Here is a 22,588-nt window from a genome sequence, read left to right on the forward strand (position 1 = left end):
ACATCCCCTTAAATGGAAGCACTGAAATGTTTAATGCTTCATGAACAGTGAACTAACCCAAGTATAAAAATACAAATGCCCAGCACAAAACTCATTTTCTGATTCAGCAAGACCCCACTTTCTTTTTTTAAGATTTATTTTTGCATACAAGAGCTGGGATGTAGGCCAGAGGTGTATGGGGGGAGGTGAGAGGATTCACCATAGACAGCGTGGGGCAAATTTACTGAAATACACTGCTGAGGGGAGCAGTAGGCGAGACAGGTCTGCTGCACCATGTGGGTAGCTCCCTGGCCGGGGATCGAACTTATGCTGCAGTGGCTGCTTCTAGCTTCATAGTGCTGAGACTAAACTCTTTGCGCCACCAGGGAGGACCCAAGACCCCACTTTCTAAGTAACTGAAAACAGTACAACCCCTCTCTGTTGTGGAGTCTGAGGTACACAAGAAGCTCCACAGAGATGGGATGCCCCCTCTGCACCTGCCACTGGGACCTCTTCACTGCTCGTAAGTTCTGTCTACCCAAATCAGTGGCATTTGGTGTGCTCATGAGTCTGCAGGAATCTTCCTGCTAGTCCTTGTGCACATGAAGTGACAATATTTTGTCCCATTTGTTTTTTGTTTTGTTTTGTTTTTTATAGAGGCATGTTTTATTTGTTTGTTTGTTTTGTTTATACATGCACTGGGTACAGTCAGAAGCACGGGAGGGTGAGAGAATTCACCAGAGCCAGAGCAAGGAGCAGAGCAGGCAGAAGGACTGAAGTACACTCCTGAGGGGAGAAGCGGGCGGCAGGAGAGGTCTGCGCGCCATGTGGGACCCTTCTCCGGTGGCCGGGGAGCAGCCGGGGATCGAACTGGTGCTGCAGAGGCCGCGGGCAGCTTCGCAACCCAGCGCTCAACCGCTGCACCACTGGGGAGGCCCTCCCATTTGTTTTTGATCTGACTAATTTGTGCTAAGAATATTAACCTTTTACACTATGTTAAGTTTTAAGTATTTTTTCCTAATCTACCTTTTAAATCTGTAGTATTTTAGGTCCGAAGTTTTGAACCTTTTTTTTTTTTTTTAAGATTTATGCATGCATGCAGGAGCTGGGGCACAGGCCAGAGGCACAGGGTTTGGGGGGTGGGGGGAGAGGATTCGCCAGAGACAGAGCCAGAACAGAACAGGCAGATTGACTGAAATACACTGCTGAGGGGAGCAGCCAGGAGACAGGAGAGGTCTGCTGCACCATGTGGGTTGTTCCCTGGCTGGCCGGGAATCAAATTCGTGCTGCAGTGGTTGCGGATAGCTTCATAGGTTGTGTCCTAACCCTTGCGCCACCAGGGAGGCCCCAAGTTTTGAACCTTTATGTATGTAGCAGATCTGACATTTCCCGTTAATGGCTTTTGAGTTTGTTTTGCGTTCCTCATCTGAATTAATTTCTTATTAATAAAATGAAATGTTAAATGACTTAAGAGATCTTTTATCCCCAAATGGATAGTTACTTAGACTAAAAAACTGTCTATTTCATTCCCCGACATAAGATGCTATCTATAGCATATACTAAAATTTTGCATCTTGTAAAGCTTGTTTTGATGATCCATCTAGTCCTCCATCAATACCACTTCTTATACTGTGCCTCCTAGGAATTTACATTTCCAAATCTTTTATCAGAGCAATTTCTTTAAAAAACTAAACTGAATTTCTTAACACTGAATTTATAGGAAAAAATGAGTTATCATTACAACATTGAGTATTCTCATCCAGTCTTTTCTCATTCATCTTTTTGTCCTTCAGCAAATGTTAGTTTTATTTACATGTATCTTGCATATTCTTATTTATACCTGGGTAGTTTATAGCCATAGCATTTTCTCATGTGAGTGGGTGTGTTGTGTATACTAATCAGAAATTCAGTGAATGAGCAATCTTTGCTTATTTATCATGAACTTTTCCAGCTCCCTGGATTCTCTTAAGATTTTCAGTTTCTGTATTCCATTTCTATGTATATTATCTTATACCTTATAAATAATGCTGTCACTTCGATTCCCAATAGAGTTCCAATGTTGCAGAATTGAAGTGGCAGCTGACATTCTTTACTTGTTCTAAACCTTAATGAGAATATAGACAAACCTAACAATAACATGAATTCTGGTGTAATGCAACTGGTGACTGCTTCCTAATCACTGATTTTCACCCTAGCTATTTCATTAACTTCACAACACCTTATTTTACCCAACTTTTATCCCATCTACAGTATAATGGAATTACACTGTTACTGGGTATTACTGTGCTCCGATGTTTCGTCATTAAAAACAATGATTCTGCTCTTTCTCTAAGCATATTCATCAAGTTAATGATTTCATTCTCGACATTTCGTGTTTTAAAGATTTTGAATTGGGGCCTCCCTGGTGGTACAAGGGGTTAGGACGCAGCACTGTGACGCTGTCCACAGCCCCTGCAGCACTGGTTCAATCCCCAGCCAGGGAGGTGGCCCACATGGCGCAGGAGACCTCTCCTGACTCGCCCACTGCTCCCCTGAGCAGTGTATTTCAGTCAGCCTGCCTGTTCTGTTCCCCACTGTCTCTGGTGAATCCTCTCACCCGCCGCACTTCTGGCCTGTACCTCAGCTCTTGTATGCATAAATAAATCTTTTAAAAACTTTGAATTGTATCACATACATCTTTGCAACATATTTTTTTTCTTTCCACCTATAAAAAACATCCATGTATGTATAAGAATGCATTATATTTTTAATTTATTACTGGACTTTATTAATACTTTAGTATGTATTTTATTTGTAAGAATGGTCTCCAGTTGGCTTTTTAGTTTTGCAATAGTCTCTCCAGGTTTGGGTAGCAAATTTTGAATGAATTAGGGTATTTCCTTCCCTGCTCCCCCCTTTCTTTTCCTATATTCTGTAACAGTTCAAACAGCATAATTATCAATTCCTTGAAAAAACTGGCCAAATGTGTATCACTTTATAGAAACTTTCTGAGGACATTTTTTAATAACCAGTTTCTTGATTATTAGCGTTTATCTGCTTCATTTTTGGTAATTCTTAAAATTTTTATGTATTTCAAAAAATAGCATCCATTTCCTTGGAAACCACCGTTATTATATTCTTCTAGCAATAAAATTACAGACATGTTATGAGTGCAGTTCTTGGCACATTCTTACTACAAGTTCTCTTCCCGCTGCAAAAAAGCAGACACATCAACTTTGCAAGAAATAGGGAGGAAAGTTTTCTAAGACAGCCTGGAAATTATCTGGATGATGTCACAGCTAAACTGTCCTCATTCCTCCCATTCTTCAAAATTAACTTTATAATTTGTCATCAGAGTTGTACTCTTACAAAAGGGTAACTAGCTACCCTTTTGTCGAGAACAGACTGCTATGGAGTAAATTTGGAAACAGTGCAATGGTGAGATCTGGTCAGATTTTGAAATAATCTTGATGGGAGAGTCAACAGGATTTACACATGTAATATGCTTCCATCAGTAACATTACATAACAGGCAGATTCTCAGCCACGTACATCTTTTGCTGAGAATCACTAAACTGACTTCAAGTTCTACAAAAATAAGGTCCATTATCATAGTTGTGTATGCCCATTTATTCTAAGCATAATGCTTTGTAAACCAGCTGAAATTCATGCAGATGTTTAAAATAAATGAGACTTCTGGATTCAGTTCTGACATGAGATTGATTACAACAAATTAGTCTACTGCAAAATTTTGGGTCTTATGTTGCTCCAGAATTTTCAGTAGAAGGTACCTATGAGGCCTCCCCGGTGGTGCAGCAGGTTGAGCATCCACAGCCTACGCGGCGCTGGTTCAATTCCCACCCGGCCGGGGAGATTCCCACATGGCGTGATAGACCTCTCCTATCTCGCCTGCTGCTCCCCTCAGTAGTGTATTTTGGTCCTTCTGCCTGTTCTGCTCCCTGCTCTGTCTCTGGTGGATTCTCTCACCCTCCCATGCCTCTGGCTTGTACCCTAGTGCTTGTGTAAAAAAATAAATCTTAAAAAAAAATAATAAAGAAGGTACTTATGAAACACATGGGGAGATGTTAGATAGAAAAATTAATGTTTGGGTTAGAACCTTGCTTTATTTAAATGTGTTCCTCATGATATAACACAACCCTTAAAAATCAATCAAGTATGTAACATTAATACGTTTCCTCAAAACTTAGATAGCTCATAGCCACAGCTACTACATTTCCACAAGACAGCTTCCATAATGCAGAGAGCACAATATTATGATTGTGCTATCAAATTCCACATTATATGCAAATTTAAGCAAAGAAAATTAGAGCACTACCAGACTATAAAACTCAGTAAGATCCTGTACTATTTGGTACATACCTACTCCTCAACCCCCTCAACTTATTTCTCAACAGAGTTTTAAAAAGAGTTAATACCTGGGCTCCATCCCAAGTGAATTAAATCAGAATTCCTACAAACCATCATTTTTTTAAAGTTTATGCAGCAATCTGAATGTCAGCCTGGGTGAAGAACCACTGCCCTGACAGTCTTGAAACAAAATAAACAAGAATTTAAAAGCACAGCCCAGGAAAAGTACAGGAACATGAGTAAATTTAAAATCACGGGGCTTACCCTATAACATCTTGACCTCTGAAAGGTCCAAGGATTGCTAATATTAGAATCTATATCATAATCTTATCTATTAAGCAGTTAAGATAAAGCAACATAAAATATGGGGCAAAGCGGAGCTAATCTATAAGGAGAATTTGTGTCTTCAAGTTCTTACTGGTATGAGAGTCCTTCAAGCCCGGAGCTACTCCAGACCAATCATGAAAAAGAAGACAATATCATTTTAAACAGGTTCAGTGGTATATACACTACAGCAAAGGCTGGCTGTAGCAAATAGTTTCATTCTAAACCTGCACTGATGTATAAATTAGACATTTGGGAATGATTAATTTCTGCTAAAATGTTGATTTACTCCATTATCACACCAATTTTTACATTTATTGTAGACATAATTTTAGGACTAGAGGTTAAATTTTCATCACCAAACATGAGCATAATCTTAAAACTACTACCAAGTAATGAGCTGTGAAATTAATTTCACAGTACTGCTTTGAAAATATACCCCTAGGTTGTTAAAAGAGACATTCCAACTTCATCCAAATGTATTATTTAACTGGAATTTTTCAATCATCATCTACTGTTGGCTTGATTGTCACTCCTCTTCTTATTTGACCCCAACCAATTAAGCTGCAAAATGAAAAGAAATCATGAGTTTTACATCCATTTTATTATCATGAGCACAAATCATATTAACTGCTTTTATTTGCCAATCTGTTAAATTTAATTTTTTCCCCCAAACCTGCTGCCTCCATAAAGAAAGCCCACACTATCCTCTTAAGATTCTTACACCTAGGTGGGCCTTAGCCAGAATGAATGATAGCAAAAAGGTTGATATTATGACTATGCTATTCCTCGCTATCAAAATATAACTACCTCTTCAGAATCGCTAGAGAGCCTTTCAGAACACATATGGAACCATGCTGATACCAACTCAGGTTCATTTTTTTTTTTAAATGTCATCTGCTATCCTTTTCCTCTGAAAAATGCTTTCATAACATTCATGGTACCTCAACAAATCACAACAGCTTCAGCATGACCCTAGGTGCAGCATGCAGTCTATAAACACTCTCAACAGCAAAGGGACCTCTACTCCTTCTTTCAATGCCTGCTCGAATCAATGAGCAGACTGGACTGCTACTTCAGCTGTAGCTTCTAGAACAAAACTGATCTAAACATGAGCGAAAACCATAACTGTAAAGAAAACAAGGATCATTCAGACTCTTATTTCTCTCTCTCTTTTTTTAAAGATTTATTTATTTATGCATACAAGAACTGGGGTACAAGCCAGAGCTGTGGGGAGTGATTCACCAGAGACAGAGTGGGGAACAGAACAGGCAGATTGACCGAAATACACTGAGGGGAGCGGAGAGTGAGTCAGGAGAGATCTGCTGCGCCGTGTGGGTAGCTCCCTGGCGGGGATCGAACTCGTGCTGTGGAGGCTGCGGAAAGCTTCATAGGTTGTGTCTTAATCCCTTGTGCCACCAGGGAGGCCCAAGACTCTAACTTCTTTTAATAGTTATAACATAAAAAATAATTCTAGCATACTTGCTAATTTTTAAGCAAAGTCTAAATTTTCATTTCGATAGAACCCGTATTATTAGTGGGCAAACACAAAAAGATCATTTTTTTTTTTTTTAGAGGTATGTATTTTTTATTTATTTATTTGTACATGCACTGGGTACAGTCACAAGCGCGGGAGGGTGAGAGAATTCACCAGAGCCAGAGCAAGGAGTAGAGCAGGCAGAAGGACTGAAGTACACTGCTGAGGGGAGCAGCGGGTGGCAGGAGAGGTCTGCGCGCCATGTGGGACCCTCCTCCGGTGGCCGGGGAGCAGCCGGGGATCGAACCGGTGCTACAGAGGCTGCGGGCAGCTTCGCAACCCAGCGCTCAACCGCTACGCCACCGGGGAGGCCCAAGATCATTTGTTTTAAAATCTGTTCTAAGCTAGAAAGTGACTGTACCATTTTAACTGAGACTAAAACATTCCACGATGAGGTTTTGAAAGTGTATTATTTAAGCCTATTTTAAAATACAGCAGAAATTAGTATGTCTATAATAGCAAATAGTATAATCACATGGAAGAGTAAAATTAAATAGACTTAAGTCACCACAAAGCAGTATCATTTAATTCTCCCCAAATTAAGGTAATAATTCAGATGAATCTTCTGAATATGAAGTGATTAGAGGTCACCGTGGGATACAGTTATCAAGAAAGCTTTAATAAAAAAGGGAAACAGGGGGGCCTCCCTGGTGGCGCAGCGGTTGATCGCTGGGTTGCGAAGCTGCCTGCAGCCTCTGCTGCACCGGTTCGATCCCCGGCTGCTCCCCGGCCACCAGAGGAGGGTCCCACATGGCGCGCAGACCTCTCCTGCCGCCCGCTGCTCCCCTCAGCAGTATACTTAGGTCCTTCTGCCTGCTCTGCTCCCTGCTCTGGCTCTGGTGAATTCTCTCACCCTCCCGAGCTTCTGACTGTTCCCAGTGCTTGTTTAAACAAACAAACAAATAAATAAATCTTTAAAAAAAAAAAAAAAAAAGGGGAAACAGGGAAGGATAAAGAGCTAAGGGTGATCTGAGTAATTGCTGAGACAACCAGGACATAAAATAGTCTCATTTAGTGGGTTTATATTTGAAGCAGACATCTAGAAAGGTCTTTAATATCAGAAAAGTACTACAAATTACTGCGTACAGCATGATAAAAATACATTATTAGAAAGATCGTGACCAACAAAGACAAACTTTAAATCCTTGAAAGCTGACCACAGTACTGTGGCAGCCAGGAGGGAAGAAGGAAGCGTGAGAACTAGGATGGGGGGAGAGTACAATGGACTGTTGTGGAAGTCTGTGAGTGCTTTGGTGGTGGGAGAGCTGCGGTGACCACATCTGAGGAGAAAAACCCTACACTGTCAAAATATTAACAAGGATATAAAACAACGGTAATTCAATAAAATATTAAAAAAAATAGATTGTGACCAAACTCTTAATTAACAAGGAAGAGGCAAACTTAGAATCTTTTGCAGTAACTTTTAAGTGTGAAATGATGGTGGTATGGGCCATAGTGATCACACAGAACAGAAAGGCAAGGATAGATTCAGTAACTAAACAGGGATAGCACAAACTCAGGAGTCAACAATGTATATTCCTAGCTTGAGCCACTCAAAGGGCTGAGAAACAATAGCATCCTAGGAGCAATGAACACACCTAGCACCCAGATCTTCATTTTTAAATACCATTTCCCACTAACAGGAAGCAGGGTGTCTTAGAGAAAACAGCCCATTTCTAAAACTGGAACAGAGGAGGTACAGGACAAGTATGGAAAATCTTGCACCAGAAAGTAAAGATCCTCAAAAGAAACAATGGTGACATGCCAAAGGGATCAGAAGCCAGCTTGAGGGGTCTCTACTAGCTAAATCCTGTAGACAATCTGGGTATCAAAATAAAGAATAATAAATAATAATAAACAGCAATGATTCATAAACCATTGAATAAAATAGGACTCCACGAGTCCATTTTATAACGTAAGTAAACAATGGGGAAGAAAGAATCTCAAATCCCTGATAAATGAGAAGTGGTGGAATTGAGGATGTGTGAGCGAAACCACCATTTTGCAACCACTATAGTCAGGTTCAACGCAGACAACAATCACCAGTGAATGCTAAATCTAAAGGGATGAGATTTGATGAGGGCAGGTTATTGGCACAGTCTGAAGAGTCTGCCCACAGGATGCTTATTAGTCATATGGATAAAAAGAGTACTATAGAGTGGAGGAAATGGACAGCACCTTGATGGCACCATGGAGGAGGAACAGTTACTATGTTGCCTCTAATTCCCCCAGGAGATATCAGCACATATGTAAGTACTCAAGCCAAGAATACATAATCTGAATCTAATCTTAGGAAAAATCAGATGAACCCAAATTGAGGGACACACTATAAAGTTCACTAACTTGGCATCCCTGGCGGTGCAAGGGGTTAAGACAGAAACTGTCCGCAGCCTCTGCAGCACAAGTTCGATCCCCGGTTGGCCAGGGAGCAACCCACATGGCGCAGCAGACCTCTCCTGACTCGCCCGCTGCTCCCCTCAGCAGTGTATTTCGGTCGGTCTGCCTGTTCTGTTCCCTGCTCTGTCTCTGGTGAATCCTCTCACCTTCCGCACTTCTGGCCTGTACCCCAGTTCTTGTATGCATAAATAAATAAATCTTTAAAAAATAAATAAAGTTAACTAACTTGTGCTGCTCATAATTGTCTATTGTTCAGATTGGAGGTTAGAGAGAAAAGAAAACTAAATGTAATGCATGGTCCTAGACCGGAGGGATACAGGAGAAATTATTGGAATGAGCAATAAAACTAGAATGTAGACTGCAGATTTCTGTATTTTTTAAGTTAAACTTTTTGAAGTGGTCAGGTAAGAGAATATATTTGTTTTTAGGAAAAATACACCCAAATATCTAAGAGATACAGGGGCATGATCTATACAACTCCTCCTCAAATGGTTAAAAAAAAAAATTTTTACACACACAAATTGTGTAGCTGAGTATCACATTCAAGAAAAAGTGTTCATGTGCATATGTGCCAGAACAAATTTAAGGAAATCAATCATGCTTTTGTTTTTATTAGATATTGACAAAGACTAATAAACTTACCGCCAGTGTTTCTCAACTCTTCGGCTAAGGGCAATTTTTTCTCCTACTTCTGTGCACACGGGATTAGTCAGAACAATTTTGCCCAAATCAGCCTTGACGGCACTGACTCTCCCCCCTGTTGACAGGGATCCTATGTTCACCATGAGTACTTCATTCTTAGACAGCTTTTGCACCTAGGGAAATAATCGGGGAGGAAATAAAGCCCCAAATCAAGAAAATGCCGTACCAAAATGAGGGGGAATTTATTCATTCATCTTTTCTTTTTTCTTAATCTATGTTAACTATAAAAGAATGAACCTCAAATCCAATCTTAACATCACTATCATTTTTTTTTTTAATCAGGAATTACAGAAAGCACTTTACCTTTGCGGCTTTTTTATCTCCTTCAGTGCGTACACCCAGAAGCCGTCTAAGTAGGAAATAGGAGATTTCCAATTCTGTGAAGATTTCAGGTAAAGCTCCAACTGCACCAAGTACCTGCCCCACCATTCTGTCCGCCCGGCACAAAGTGGGGTCAATTTTTGTTCCAACTCCTGATATAAAATAAGACGCATAGTTCAACTTTTAATTTCTATAAAGCTGTTTACCCAAAACCTTAGTCAAACAAGTACAGCATAAACCTATATTTATATCTTCATACTCATATAATAGTTAGGAGGGACTGAAAACTGTTTTATCTGAAGAAACAACTAAAACTCACAGGTAAAGTTGGGCATTTGAGAACAGAAAGATTCTCTTTATTGAAATTCTAAATAAAGGGCAAATAGAGATAACAACCTAACTAAAAACTGAGTCCGAGTATTCTTAGCAAAGGTTGGTAAGGTACAAAACCCACGAGTGGTTTGCAGAATATTTGCCTGCCATTTCTACTCTTGAAGACTGATTAACAAGACAGTCTAAGACTTCGTATATTATTCCTGGGATTGACTTCAAGATATTTTAGCTTAATGTGTTTCAAGGAAGAGAAAGAAGATACGCAGATGAAATAAGATGGAAAGTATTGGTAACTGCTGAACCTAGGTGGTGGCTACGTGAGAGTCATCACACTATTTTCTCTAGTTTTGTTTGAAAGGTTCTGTAAATAACCTTTAAATAACACTTCGACTTCTCTGCTTATAAAAACAAAACAAAACTTAGATTGAAACTATATATAGTAAATTCTTAAAAGGATACAATAGAAAAATGAACTATATAGCCCAAAACCAGAGAACCAAAAGACACACTCCTTTCTTGACCAATTTCTTCTTGACTCCAAAGGTGTAATGCCTCTGACTAATTCTCACTGTACTTTTGCCTTTTTCTGAGTATCAGGTAATACATTAAGTTGTAAGGGACCAAAAAATCCATAAACAATCTCATAATTCTTACACAATGGAAGTTATCTTCTATTATTCCCACCTCAGAGTAAACATGATCTGACATGATTCGAATGACCACTGTAGGTAATTTTCCTCTTACAAAACATACATAAAAACCACCCCTACCCCAAAACTACACAGCCCTAAAAAAGTATAGGTGGGCATTCTAAATGCTAGGCCATGAAACTTATTGATGAAAAGGAGTTCCTTTATATGCAGATGTGTATTAAGATGTAGTCTTCTTAATGCCTAAAAAATAATCTTTACAAACACATGAAACCATCCATCCTCTGACTGAAAGTCCAAGTTTACCCACACTAAGAATATTGCCCCATCCCATTCACATACCAAAACATGCAACTAAAAATCTACAACACCTCTTTCTGGGTAATCCAGTTCCCATGAAAAGTACCATTAATATCCACAAATTAAAAGCACAGAGATGAAAAGGAAATTCTTACCAATCAGACCCCCTGGAGCAGCATACTGAAGATCATTATGCTCTGCAAAAAGTGATACAATTTTGGAAAAGATTGGTTTACACATGAGTTTTCCTTCACTATCTTTGGAAACAATACCAGGTCTGACTTCTATCTCCTGGCCCACCTGTAAATAGATAAATCAGTGATTAGAAATCACTGTAGGACAAGAACAATAACATTTTCATATAAAATGGATGACCACAAAACTGAAAAGGCAATCTTTTCTCTACTTCAAAGACCACTATCCTCAAAACCAGAACCATCCAACAGTGCTAATTATCTACCACACAAACCAAGGACTACATGAACCGTGCTCCACACTCACAAGGAATCCATGTTAGGGGGTCAGCCACATTCAAAAGACATGATAGTAAACAAAGAAATCTATATGAAGTACTAGAACCATGAAACCTTTTATTTTTCAATTGGGAGCGTTCATACTATTTTCCTAATTAAGACAAAAGAAAAACAAAACAAAAATCCAGTTTACCTTTAATACACCTTTTAGAATACTACCACCAGCTACACCCCCCTTAAGGTCATCAACTTCACAGCCAGGTTTGTTGACATCAAAGGATCTAATAACTACAAGAAAACAAAACAAATTAAAGCCAATTCTGTTCATTTTAATTTTAGAACATTATTTTCTAAGCTAACTTTCCTAAAATAGTAGCCACATAAGATTTATACCATATAGGGAATTTTGTGACAAATTAATACTAGCACAATTAAGTTTACTAAAGTCTTACTTATGATGGAAAACTAAAAATAACTTGAAAGTTCACTGACAAGCATATTAGGGTACAGCCATACAATGGGGTATCATGCAACTTAAACAATGTTAGAGTCATATGTAGCAATCTAGAAAAATAACCCTCATATAATGTTAAGGTTAAAAAAAGAAAAAGCTGGGCCTCCCTGGTGGCGCAAGGGGTTAAGAAGCAACCTATGAAGCTATCTGTAGCCAGTGCAACATGAGTTCAATCCCTGGCCAGGATCGAACACATGGCACAGCGGACCTCTCCTGACTCGCCCGCTGCTCCCCTCAGCAGTGTATTTCAGTCAATCTGCCTGTTTTGTTCCCCGTTCTGTCTCTGGTGAATCCTCTCACCCCCCACAACTCTGGTCTGTGTCCCAGTTCTTGTATACATAAATAAATAAATCTTTTTTTAAAAAAAAAGCTAGTTACAAAAATAAAATGTATAGTATGATCCCATTTCTACAAAGAAAAACAAGAAACATGTATATGTGTATACATGATAATAACAACAGTGTAGTAATAATATACCAGACTTATTTAAGAACACTTCCCACAGCACACAAGGGCCCCAGGAGAAGGCCAGAAGGGCTTAGATGTGTATGGAAGTTCTAAATAAACTGTTTCTGACTAAAATGGTGTAATTCCATACAGAATACTGTATCACTCCATCTTGATCACATATCACATACTGAGCAATGAGCACAGAAAAGGTTAAAAGTTCCTACTACAGTCAGGATACTGTTCCTCATCCCTGTAAATGCAATCTAGCACTGCAAACATATTCTCAGAAATAATTTCAAACAAAACTTTTATGAAGACTGTCACTTTTTATCACCTCTGCAGAAAGGAAAAATATTAACAAACACCCTTACAGAGGAGAATCACCAATACAAAAAAGATCAAATTGTTAAAGACAAGTCCTATCACTTACCAATAAGTCGGGGTTCTGAAGTAAAGTCTCTTGGGGGCACTGGAATTTTCTTTACTATGTACTCACAGACAACTTCTATATTGTATTTCAGTTGAGCAGAAATTGGTATAATCGGAGCTCCTTCTGCTACTGTACCTGTAAGACAACGTTCAGAGAGATCAAAATTCTTCAGCTTTAGACCTTATTTTATATGGATCATGTGAAACAGTGAGGATTACTAAACAGATGCTTAATACTCCTACACAAATGCCACTAAAGGTAGAAAGGAGAATTCTGTTTAGAGAAGGTGGCAATATTCAATGTTTTTTATTCCTCAAAACGGACACTATTTCCTTTAAGAGAAAAATTGTTAAATTATACTAATATACCAAAATGAAAATTGTTTAAAGGAATAAAATACTAACATATCTGGGAAAGAGCATTTTACTAGTTGAAAGATTTCTAATAACATGTAAATAACCTCCCAATAAAAGTCAGGATAAAATCACTGATTCTTTACTAACGAAAGACTCCTAGAGCATATATTTGCTCCTTAGTAATTTTATGTCAATGTAAAAGAAATGGAGCAAACATAATTAATCAAAATGACATTCCTTTTCCTCATGATAGAACTGGGCTCACAGGAAGTCTATCTTTGTAACAAGAAAATCAAGGCTAAGAGCATCAAATAAATGTCAACAATAAGATACATCATGTTCCCTTGAAATGAAAAACACAATGTTGTACACTAAAGATTAAATAATTGTCAGCTCCAAATCTCAAATTATTCAATAAGAAGCATGGAAAGCTTAACTTTTTTTTTCTTTTGAATGTTTCCATTTTTTCCTATCACTGAGGATTTCCTTAAAATCTGAGTTTCTAGGGGGCCTCCCTGGTGGCACAAGGGGTTAAGATGCAACCTATGAAGCTATCTGCAGCCACTGCATCATGAGTTCAATCCCTGGCCAGGGAGCTACCCACATGGTGCAGCAGACCTCTCCTGACTCGCCTGCTGCTCCCCTCAGCAGTGTATTTCAGTCACTCTGCCTGTTTTGTTCCCCACTCTGTCTCTGGTGAATCCTCACTGCCCGTACCTCTGGCCTATACCCCAGTTCTAGTATGCATAAATAAATTAAAAAAAAAAAAAAAACTGAGTTTCCAGAACATAATTTCAGTTCTTTCAGTTAACAAAAACATTACTTTATCAAATTCATACATGTAGATTTCACTAGTTATATTAGGTGGCTAACAAGGAATGGATAGAGAAATAAGGCTTAAAATCCATAAATGTACCCAGTTTTAGGTAATTTATATTAGAAGCTAATTTAACATCTGATGTCTGGATTAAAAACCTCTTAAAGTTACTCACAGGTTTCTTAAACATTATGGCTTACCTTGTACAAATGCAAGGATCTGTTCATATTGTTCTTTAGCCTGGCTTTCTTTTACCAAATCAATTTTATTTTGTAGAATCAAAATATGCTTTAGTTTCATGATTTCTATAGCAGCCAAATGTTCCGAAGTCTGAGGTTGCGGACAAGATTCATTACCAGCTAGATGAGTAGAAAAGATGCAAGACAATCAGCTGGAAATATCCAAAATAGGCAAATTCATAGAGATAGAAAGTAGATTAGTGGCTGCAAGGGGCTGGGGATAGGAGGAATATGGAATGACTGCCTAATGGACACGGAGTTACCTGTTACCTTTTGGGGGATGAAAAAGTTCTGGAACTAGATAGTAATGCTGTTTGTAGGACACTGTCAATGTACTTACACTGGACTGTACATTTTAAATGGCTATAATGGTAAATTTTATGTTATGTGTAGTTTAAGACCAAAAAAAAAAAATTAGCTGGTATCTAATGAAAGCAATTTTTGAATGCCCTAGCTACTCAAAGCAAGACTACATATCATCACCAAGTCTCCATCTCTTGCCCTGCTTCATCTGTGTCTGGGTTCCCTGGAGCCTCAGGATCTTTTTGGCTCCCATTCCTAGTCCTAAACAAGAAGCTTAGAAACAACAAGTCTGGCTTTTCTGAATCTGCCCTTAAGTGTGGTACTCTTGCTCTGCCTAGTCTTAGAGATGCTCTGGCGCGTCAAGCTCCTGACAAACAGAGTAAGAGGGAAGATAATTAATCCAGTTGATGAATTTCAACTATCATCAGAGGCAAATCCTCAACAAAGGGAGGGAAGAATACTAACTGTGAACATAACAGTGTAGAAATAGGAATGTTTTGCTGAGCCCTCCAAGGACCATCCTCCCCAGGCAGTGATGTTCAGATATCCTCTATTATATCCACTCAGCGTGCTTTTAAAAATTTTATCCCATTGCAGTAAAAGTCTCTTGACAGATCACAAAAGGAAGGCAGCACAAGTCTAGTCTTGAAAACCCTGATTCAGGTCTAGCCTCCACTCCTTATTATGAATGAAATGTGCATCTAAATAAAACCATTACATGTCAGTGTGGCTGTGGATAATACAGATGGGGGAAAAACACACTCACAAGTAAATTTAAAACAAAAGAAATAAATTTCATGAAATTTAAACAGGAAAAATCCACCTTTAGCAGATTTTTGTCTTTTTTTTTTTTTTTTGATACCAACATAAGAATTCTCACAAGACATCATCCCCTGATCAATCTTGTTTAGCATTTTGTGACAGTTTGTAGGAGGGGACATCATCCTGGATGATCTGTTAGATCCTGTTCACATCACACTTGGGTAGTGAACATGGACCTTAAAGCCTTAGATCTCCTTTAAGTATTCCATCTAAGATTTGTTCCACAGTGATTTATCCAAACCAATTTTGATGTGTTTACCTATTAACAGAAGAGCTGCATCCATCACTGCTGCACCGTTCAGCATAGTAGCCATCAAAATATCGTGACCAGGACAGTCAACAAAGGAAACATGTCTAATAATAGAGAAATAACTATCAGCTCTAAGATCAATTGATACTCTTAAATGTGCAAGTTATAGATTTCCTAAAATCACTTTAAAAATACAATGTGAATACTCCTTATGAACATGGAATAAGGAAATACTTCTTAATTGCTATAAAGCCAAGTGGTTACAGAATTGGTATTTCTAGATCTTAGACATAAGATTACTTATCAACTAAGTAAAAACACTGTAGATCATTATAAAGCAAATGAAATGAGGTTTGCGCAGAAATAACTCAAGAGGGCCTCCCTGGTGGTGCAGGGGTTAAGTCAGCGCTAGCAAGCTATCACCACCCACTGCAGCATGAGTTAGATCCCCAGCCAAGGGAGCTGACCCATATGGCGAGGCAAACCTCTCCTGCCTCACCCACTGCTCCCCTCAGCAGTGTGTTTCAGTCTGTCTGCCTGTTCTGCTCTCCACTCTGTTTCTGGTGAATCCCCTCCTCCACACCTCTGGTCTACACCCCAGCTCTTGTATGCATAATACATCTTTAAAAAAAAAAAAAAAAAAAAAAGAATTAACTCAAGAGCCAGAAATTCTCAAATCCAATCAAAGAAAAGTATATATTAGAAATGTTATGTAGTTGAAAGCAAAAACAGCATTAATAGAATGGGCATCTTCATCTAAAAACATAATTTTGCCAAAAATTTCCTTAACACCTTAAAAAAGCTAGAATTGTTAATGGGAGCTGGAGAGGGCATTACTCTTTTAGTGAAACCATGCTACTCATTCCAAATCATTATTTAAAAAAAAAAGTCTGCTTATCCCGTCATGATCTAAAACAGGAGAAAACCACTGTACTTTGGTGAAATGTGACCCACTGCCATACCCAGTCACACACGGTCTACATCTGCTTTCCTATCACAAGAGCAGAGATGAGTCGCTGCACTGAGCACCCATGGCCTGCAGAGCCAGAAACATTCACTCTCTGGATCTTTATAGCAAAGTTTGTTGATTCCTGATCAGGACCTAAAACCATGATAAAGCCAAAGAGGCACTTGTCTCAGGTACAAAATTTAAGGGGGTGCCAAAAAAGTCAGTATCCAGAATAACTAATATTTAAGTTTAATATTTAAAAAGATCAAAATTGCCAAAAAAAAAAATCACAGGAATATCAAAATAGTAAATGAAATAGGATCAGTAACAATGCCAAGTCAAGCCCAAAACAGTGATACTGAGAGAAAAAAAATCTGTAATACTGAGCCTGTTTTTATTTTTAAAAATGGTATTGTCATTTCTTTGTGTGAATTAAAAAAAAAACAAACACTGCATTAAAATACCATTTATCTTGATTAATGTGCTTTTGTTTTAGTAACTCCTCCCAAACCCTCCCACCTTAAATTTTGGGCAGTCCCAGTTCTGCCCAAGCTAAAATTTCCTTGTAGGGCATCCTCATCCCCCCAAAACATCACTAGGTAGATATCAGTATTCTCTGATCAAAAACCAGGATATGCAATCATACTCAGAAAAGAGATGAGCAACAAGACCATGTGTTTGACATAATCAAGGATGGTTTTGTTCCTCTCCTATCTGAGACACAGAAACAATACTATTCAAAAGAAATTTTCAAAGCCTGAGCAAGAAAATCCCCTCCATTCCATTCCCCTCATGATACTTTTCCTTTGCAGAATTTGCACGTAAGTAGCTTAACAAAGGTTAAATACTTGACTTTTCAACTATTGTCATTACAAACAAAAAATAACATGGAAAAATAAAATTCAGTAATTACATTCACTGTTTATTATCTCAGTTAAATATCCCAAAAAGCACAAATCACAAGATAATAAAATATAAAGTGTAAAGTGTATTCAACACAAAAGAAGTTACCTGACTAATTTAAAGTTCCCTTTGGTCCCTGGAATGTCTGTAGGAAACTCATCAGGTGTGCTACTTCCACAAGATCTGTAACATTCTGGACGAGGACAACTTGGGTCATCAAGTTTGTAAATCTAAACGTTTCAATGAAAGAACAAAAGATTTGGATTTGTTATTTGCATACTGTTAAAGTTTGTTTCCAGTTCCACAGTATATAGCTTACCTTAGCGTTGGCATATCCAAGTTTGATTGTAATGTTTCTTTCTAGTTCATTTTTGAACCGGACAGTGTGAACTCCGGAAATAGCTTTGACAACTGTGGACTTCCCATGAGCTACATGACCAATTGTACCTAGACAAAGCACAAAAATTTTACGTGTATTCAATTACCCCAAGTATTTTTTCAAAAAGAATAGAAAACCCAAAGCCATGTTTCACTACAAATATCATTAAAAACCAACAACTTCAATTTTTCTCCGACCTTTTTTTCCCTACTAAAAACTTATTCCGGGGCCCTCCCTGGTGGCGCAAGGGGTTAAGCACCACACTCTGAAGCAATCTGCAGCCTCTGCAGCATGAGTTCGATCCCCAGACGGCCAGAGCGCAATCCACATGGCGAAGCAGACCTCTCCTGTCCCACCCGCTGCTCCCCTCAGCAATGTGTTTTGGTCAGTCTACCTGTTCTGCTCCCCACTGTCTCTGGTGGTTCCTCTCACCCCCCACCCCACATCTCTGGCCTGTACCCCAGCTCTTATATGCATAAACGAATGAATCTTTAAAAAAAAAAACAAAAAAAAAAACTTATTCTGAAACACAACTGAAGGGAATTGTCCACATAAGCGAAAATATTTGCTTAAAAACCACTCACAGTAATAAAAGTTCTTTATCTTATGCTTTTAATCACAGAAAAGGTTCCCTTCCTTTAAAACAAGCACTGATAATCTTGTATATTAGGAAACTTTCCAGCATTTCCCAAGAGAAATAAATAGGTACTGAGAGCCATGATACAATGAAAAGGAATCCAAGTTTAATTACAGTAATGCTGTCAAGAATAAATATATCTTATAACTTTTTATTAGCCTCATGGTAACGCCTTACTTTCAACTATGTTTTACTGTGCTGCTTGTACACATTCTCAAATATCCAAAATTTACATTCGGTCAACATAACTTCTCCTCTAAAGTTGCAGGTGCCAATTAAGGGGGAAAATAATCTCCTTAATAACAGCTTATATATCAAATAAAATTTTCACAAACTCTGCCCTTGCCATAACCCTTGTATGGCCAGTACACCTCTTCTTTAAACTTCTGCTTAAATAATTGCCTTATGTTACTACCTTTTTCTTACTTCTATCTTTTCTTCTCACCTAGTCTATAAACTAGGCATGGGCAACACACATTGTGCTTGCCAAAAAAATCTAGCCGGTGCTATGCCCACACATGCTAAAGAAGTATTCCTTGAATACCTAAGACTACACTTTCATGTATAACTAGTTCCTTACTATTTCTTGAATATCTACATTATCTTAAAGTATTGGCAACCACACAAGGAGAGATTAAAATTACTTGCCAGAAAAGAAAAAAAAAATCATTTGCCACAGCTCAAGCCAGGCCTCCACGTTATTTTTATCTTACCTATGTTAATTGTAGCTTGTCTGCTGATAACTTCGTGTGAAAGTGGCGTCAACTTGGTCACATCCTGCAAAAACAAATTTTAATTTTAAATAGCAGAACTAAGGCAAATCACAACTTTTCTTATGATTTTACAATACTACCTACAGTTTGTGTCCAACTAAACACCTTCTACTTCAAAAGCGCATGTCCTGGGTAAGCAACTTTGTACCTTGATGACTGGGAAGCCCTCGGAGTCCTACATCTTTACACAAAACTACACCTCCATTCATTATGGGAAATGTGAAGCCCCGAATCGCTCGCCCGCCCGCCCGCCCCCCCCAACTTTGACAGCGTTAGTATTGAGGACAGAGTACACAGATCCTTCCCAGATCTCCCCAAGTGAAAATCTTAATGGCATTTAACACCATGACTTTCCAACCGAAACCTCTGGGGGGGGGTCGGGGTGTCCCTTCACATCCCTACGCTCGGCTCGGGGACGGCCGGAGGTATTGGAGGAGGCCCGAGCCTGGCTTAGGGAGCCGGACCCTGGCGCTCACTAACACATGCTCCCGCAGCCCAGCCTTGCTTCGACTCAAAACTCCCCAGAAATCGCGGCCATCGCCACTCCAAAGCTCACTTCATAACCCCCCGGCTAGGAAACCTTACCAAAGTAGCGAGATCCTGGCGGGAAAGGTGAGGCTGCCCGAGAGTCACTCCACCCTCGCCCCCCGCCATGTTGCCCAGAGAGGAAGGAAGTGGCCTGGGCTGCTGCCTGACCGAACTCGGGCCCCCTGCTGAGAGGCGGAGACGTGGAGGCGGGAAGGCCGCCCAGGGCAGGGCCTGGGAAAGGAGAATGACTGGCGCGGCAGGAGCCTCACTGCTCGGACGTCTCTCCGCTTGGGTTTGCAGAGTGCTGCCGGTAGGCTGAGTGGAAAATACGGGGCAACGTTTCGGGGCCTTTTAGCCGCGCCCCTGGTAGCCGAGTGTGCAGGCAACGCAGAGGGCAGCCCCGCCGAAGGCCCCCAGCTCGGCGGGTCGGGCAGCCCCACGCGCGCGCTGGCAAGGGAAAAGTCATTTCCGTTTCCCGTGGGGATGGCCGGAAGAGTCTCCCGGAACCTGGGAATCTTAGCTGGGGTGTGGGGACGGAAAGTGGAACGTCCTTCTTCACCGAGTTCCGTAATTTAGTAAGGCGAGGTCCGCGCAGGGTCCTGCCCTCTGTTTACGGCTCTTGCCTGGGAACGGGTCTCACGCTGAGCCACGCTCACGTCGCCGCGCGTCCCCTGGCGGCGGCAGGGAGGGCGCCCTCACGCGGAGGTTAGGGCAGGGCTCAGGGATAGTAAAAGTGAAGTCCCTAACTTTTTCTCACGGAGAGGTTTCTGGAAGCTGGGAGGTGGTCTGTGGTGGCGCCAGACGGCTCTCAAAATGGAGTTTGCAAACTATAGAAACTAGACGTTTTAAGAACGCGCAAAGTTAGGGATTTTTTTAAAAGCCGATGCAAGAAAACCTACCACTCTAATGGAAAAATTACTAGTAAATCGATATCTGAAAATTTAAAGATTTTTTGAAACTTTTTAAGCCCCTTTCATCGTGTGTTAAAGAAATTGAAAGGGGGTCGATCTTAAAATTTATCACAAAAAATTGGAACCCTGGTGATTGTTTTGCAGTTTATACAAATATAACGGAATCATTATATTGTACACCTGAAACTATTGTGATGTTATATGGCAATGATGTGTGGTGAAAAAGGTTGGGTAATTTTTGGTTTTCTCCATGCTTTCCCATACTTTACAAATGACTAAGTATTTGTCATTGACTAAGTATTTGGTTCTAACCAGGGAAAAAATGTAAGGACAGGAGAATAAGAATTTAGTTTACGTGTGTTCATTGAGTAAGACGAAAATGAACGTTTCATGTCACTTAAGCTTTAGGTACAATAGTTTACTGAAAATAGAAAGTTATGTTTAAACAAATGCATTCATTGCTGGAAATTGTACACTGTATTTTCCATGGGATTTAGTCCCCAAATTTAGAACTTATAAATTTATAAGTTTGTAGACATGTAGAATTTAAATAGTTTAGAATTTAGAATTTAAACCAGCCAATTCATAAAATCCATTAAGGTGATAAAAAATATTGTGGAATTACATAGTAGTGATGCTTGCACATCTTTATGAATATACTAAAATCCAGTAAATTGGGCAGTTTAAAAGGGTAAATCTTATTTGAATTGTATCTCAATAAAAATAAAATTCATTGATAAAAAATAGAACACAATATGCTTCATTGCCAGAAGCTTTTATTGAAAGTAAAAAGTCACAAGAAGTAAGTTATTAATAGGAATAATAGCTCACAAATACTGGCACCAACTTAACAAGTATTACCTTTAATCCTCAACAATCATTTTACAAGTGAGGAAACCGAGTCCCAAAAAGATCAGACATGCACACAATTCCATAGCTAGTAACAGCTGGATTTCAATGCCAGTTACAAGTTTACTTCTTTAAAAATGTGCTTCATTGAAGTAAAATTTGCATACCATAGCATTCATCCATTTTAAATACACCATTCGATGATTTTTAATAAATTCACAGGGTTGTGCAACCATAACCACAACCTAGATTTTGAATATTTCCATCACCCCTTAGAGATCCCTCATGTCCGTTTACATCCCTGTTCCCACCTCTAGTCCCAAGCAACCATTTATGATTTTTCTGTCTCTATAGCTTTGCCTTTTCTGGACATAGTATTTAATTAGAATCACACAATGTGTGGTCTTTGCATCTGGCTTCTTTCACTTAGCATAATGGTTTTGAGGTTCATCCACGTTGTAGTTTCTATCAGTAGTAGCTTTCCTTTTTATTATTGAATGTAATTCTATTGTAAGAACATAACATGTTTTCTTGCTCTCCTCGCCCATTGATGGTATTTTCATTGCTTTCACATTCTGGCTATTGTGAAAAATACAGCTATGAACGTTCATGCACAAGTTTTTGTTACTGTGAATAATGCTGCTGTGAACATTTGTGTACGAGTTTTTATGAAAACATGTTTCATTTCTCTTGGTAAATATCCAGTTGTGAAATTGCTGAGTCCTGTGGAAATCTATGTTTAACATTTTGAGGAACAGCCAAACTGTTTGTTCAAAGTAGCTGCATCATTTTACGTTCCCAAGAGTAATGTATGAGGTCTCCAGTTTTCTCCACATCTTTACTAGGCTTGATAGTCTCTCTTTTCTTAAATTGTAGACATTCTAGTGGTATGGTTTTAATTTGTATTGCTCACCAATAATGGTGAGCATCTTTTCATGTACTTACTAGCCATCCATTCTTATCTTTCTTGGGTAAAACATCTATTTTAGGGCCTCCCTGGTGGCACAGGGGTTAAAGTCTCAGCGCTATCAAGCTATCGCCAGGCACTGCGACATGAGTTCTATCCCCCGCCTGCCTACCAGGGAGCAACCCACATGGCCAGGGAGCTAACCCACA

The 22,588-nt window shown here is 39.3% G+C and overlaps 1 protein-coding gene across 1 annotated transcript; it reads right to left on the reverse strand.

Annotated features, from left to right (window-relative positions):
- Positions 1-884: 884 nt before the first annotated feature.
- Positions 885-19,893, reverse strand: EIF2S3 (eukaryotic translation initiation factor 2 subunit gamma). The gene is made up of 12 exons (XM_037512601.2): positions 19,770-19,893; positions 19,125-19,188; positions 17,715-17,842; positions 17,504-17,625; positions 15,553-15,647; positions 14,130-14,288; positions 12,757-12,891; positions 11,556-11,650; positions 11,045-11,189; positions 9,589-9,758; positions 9,226-9,398; positions 885-5,213 (listed from the first exon to the last, which is right to left on the reverse strand). The coding sequence occupies exons 1-12, from the start codon at positions 19,836-19,838 to the stop codon at positions 5,150-5,152; spliced, it is 1,419 nt and encodes a 472-aa protein (XP_037368498.1). The 5' UTR covers positions 19,839-19,893; the 3' UTR covers positions 885-5,149.
- Positions 19,894-22,588: the final 2,695 nt, after the last annotated feature.

This window comes from Talpa occidentalis, unplaced genomic scaffold, assembly GCF_014898055.3.
Source record: "Talpa occidentalis isolate TD23 unplaced genomic scaffold, MPIMG_talOcc4v2.1 talOcc4.15, whole genome shotgun sequence".
NCBI lineage: Eukaryota > Metazoa > Chordata > Mammalia > Eulipotyphla > Talpidae > Talpa > Talpa occidentalis.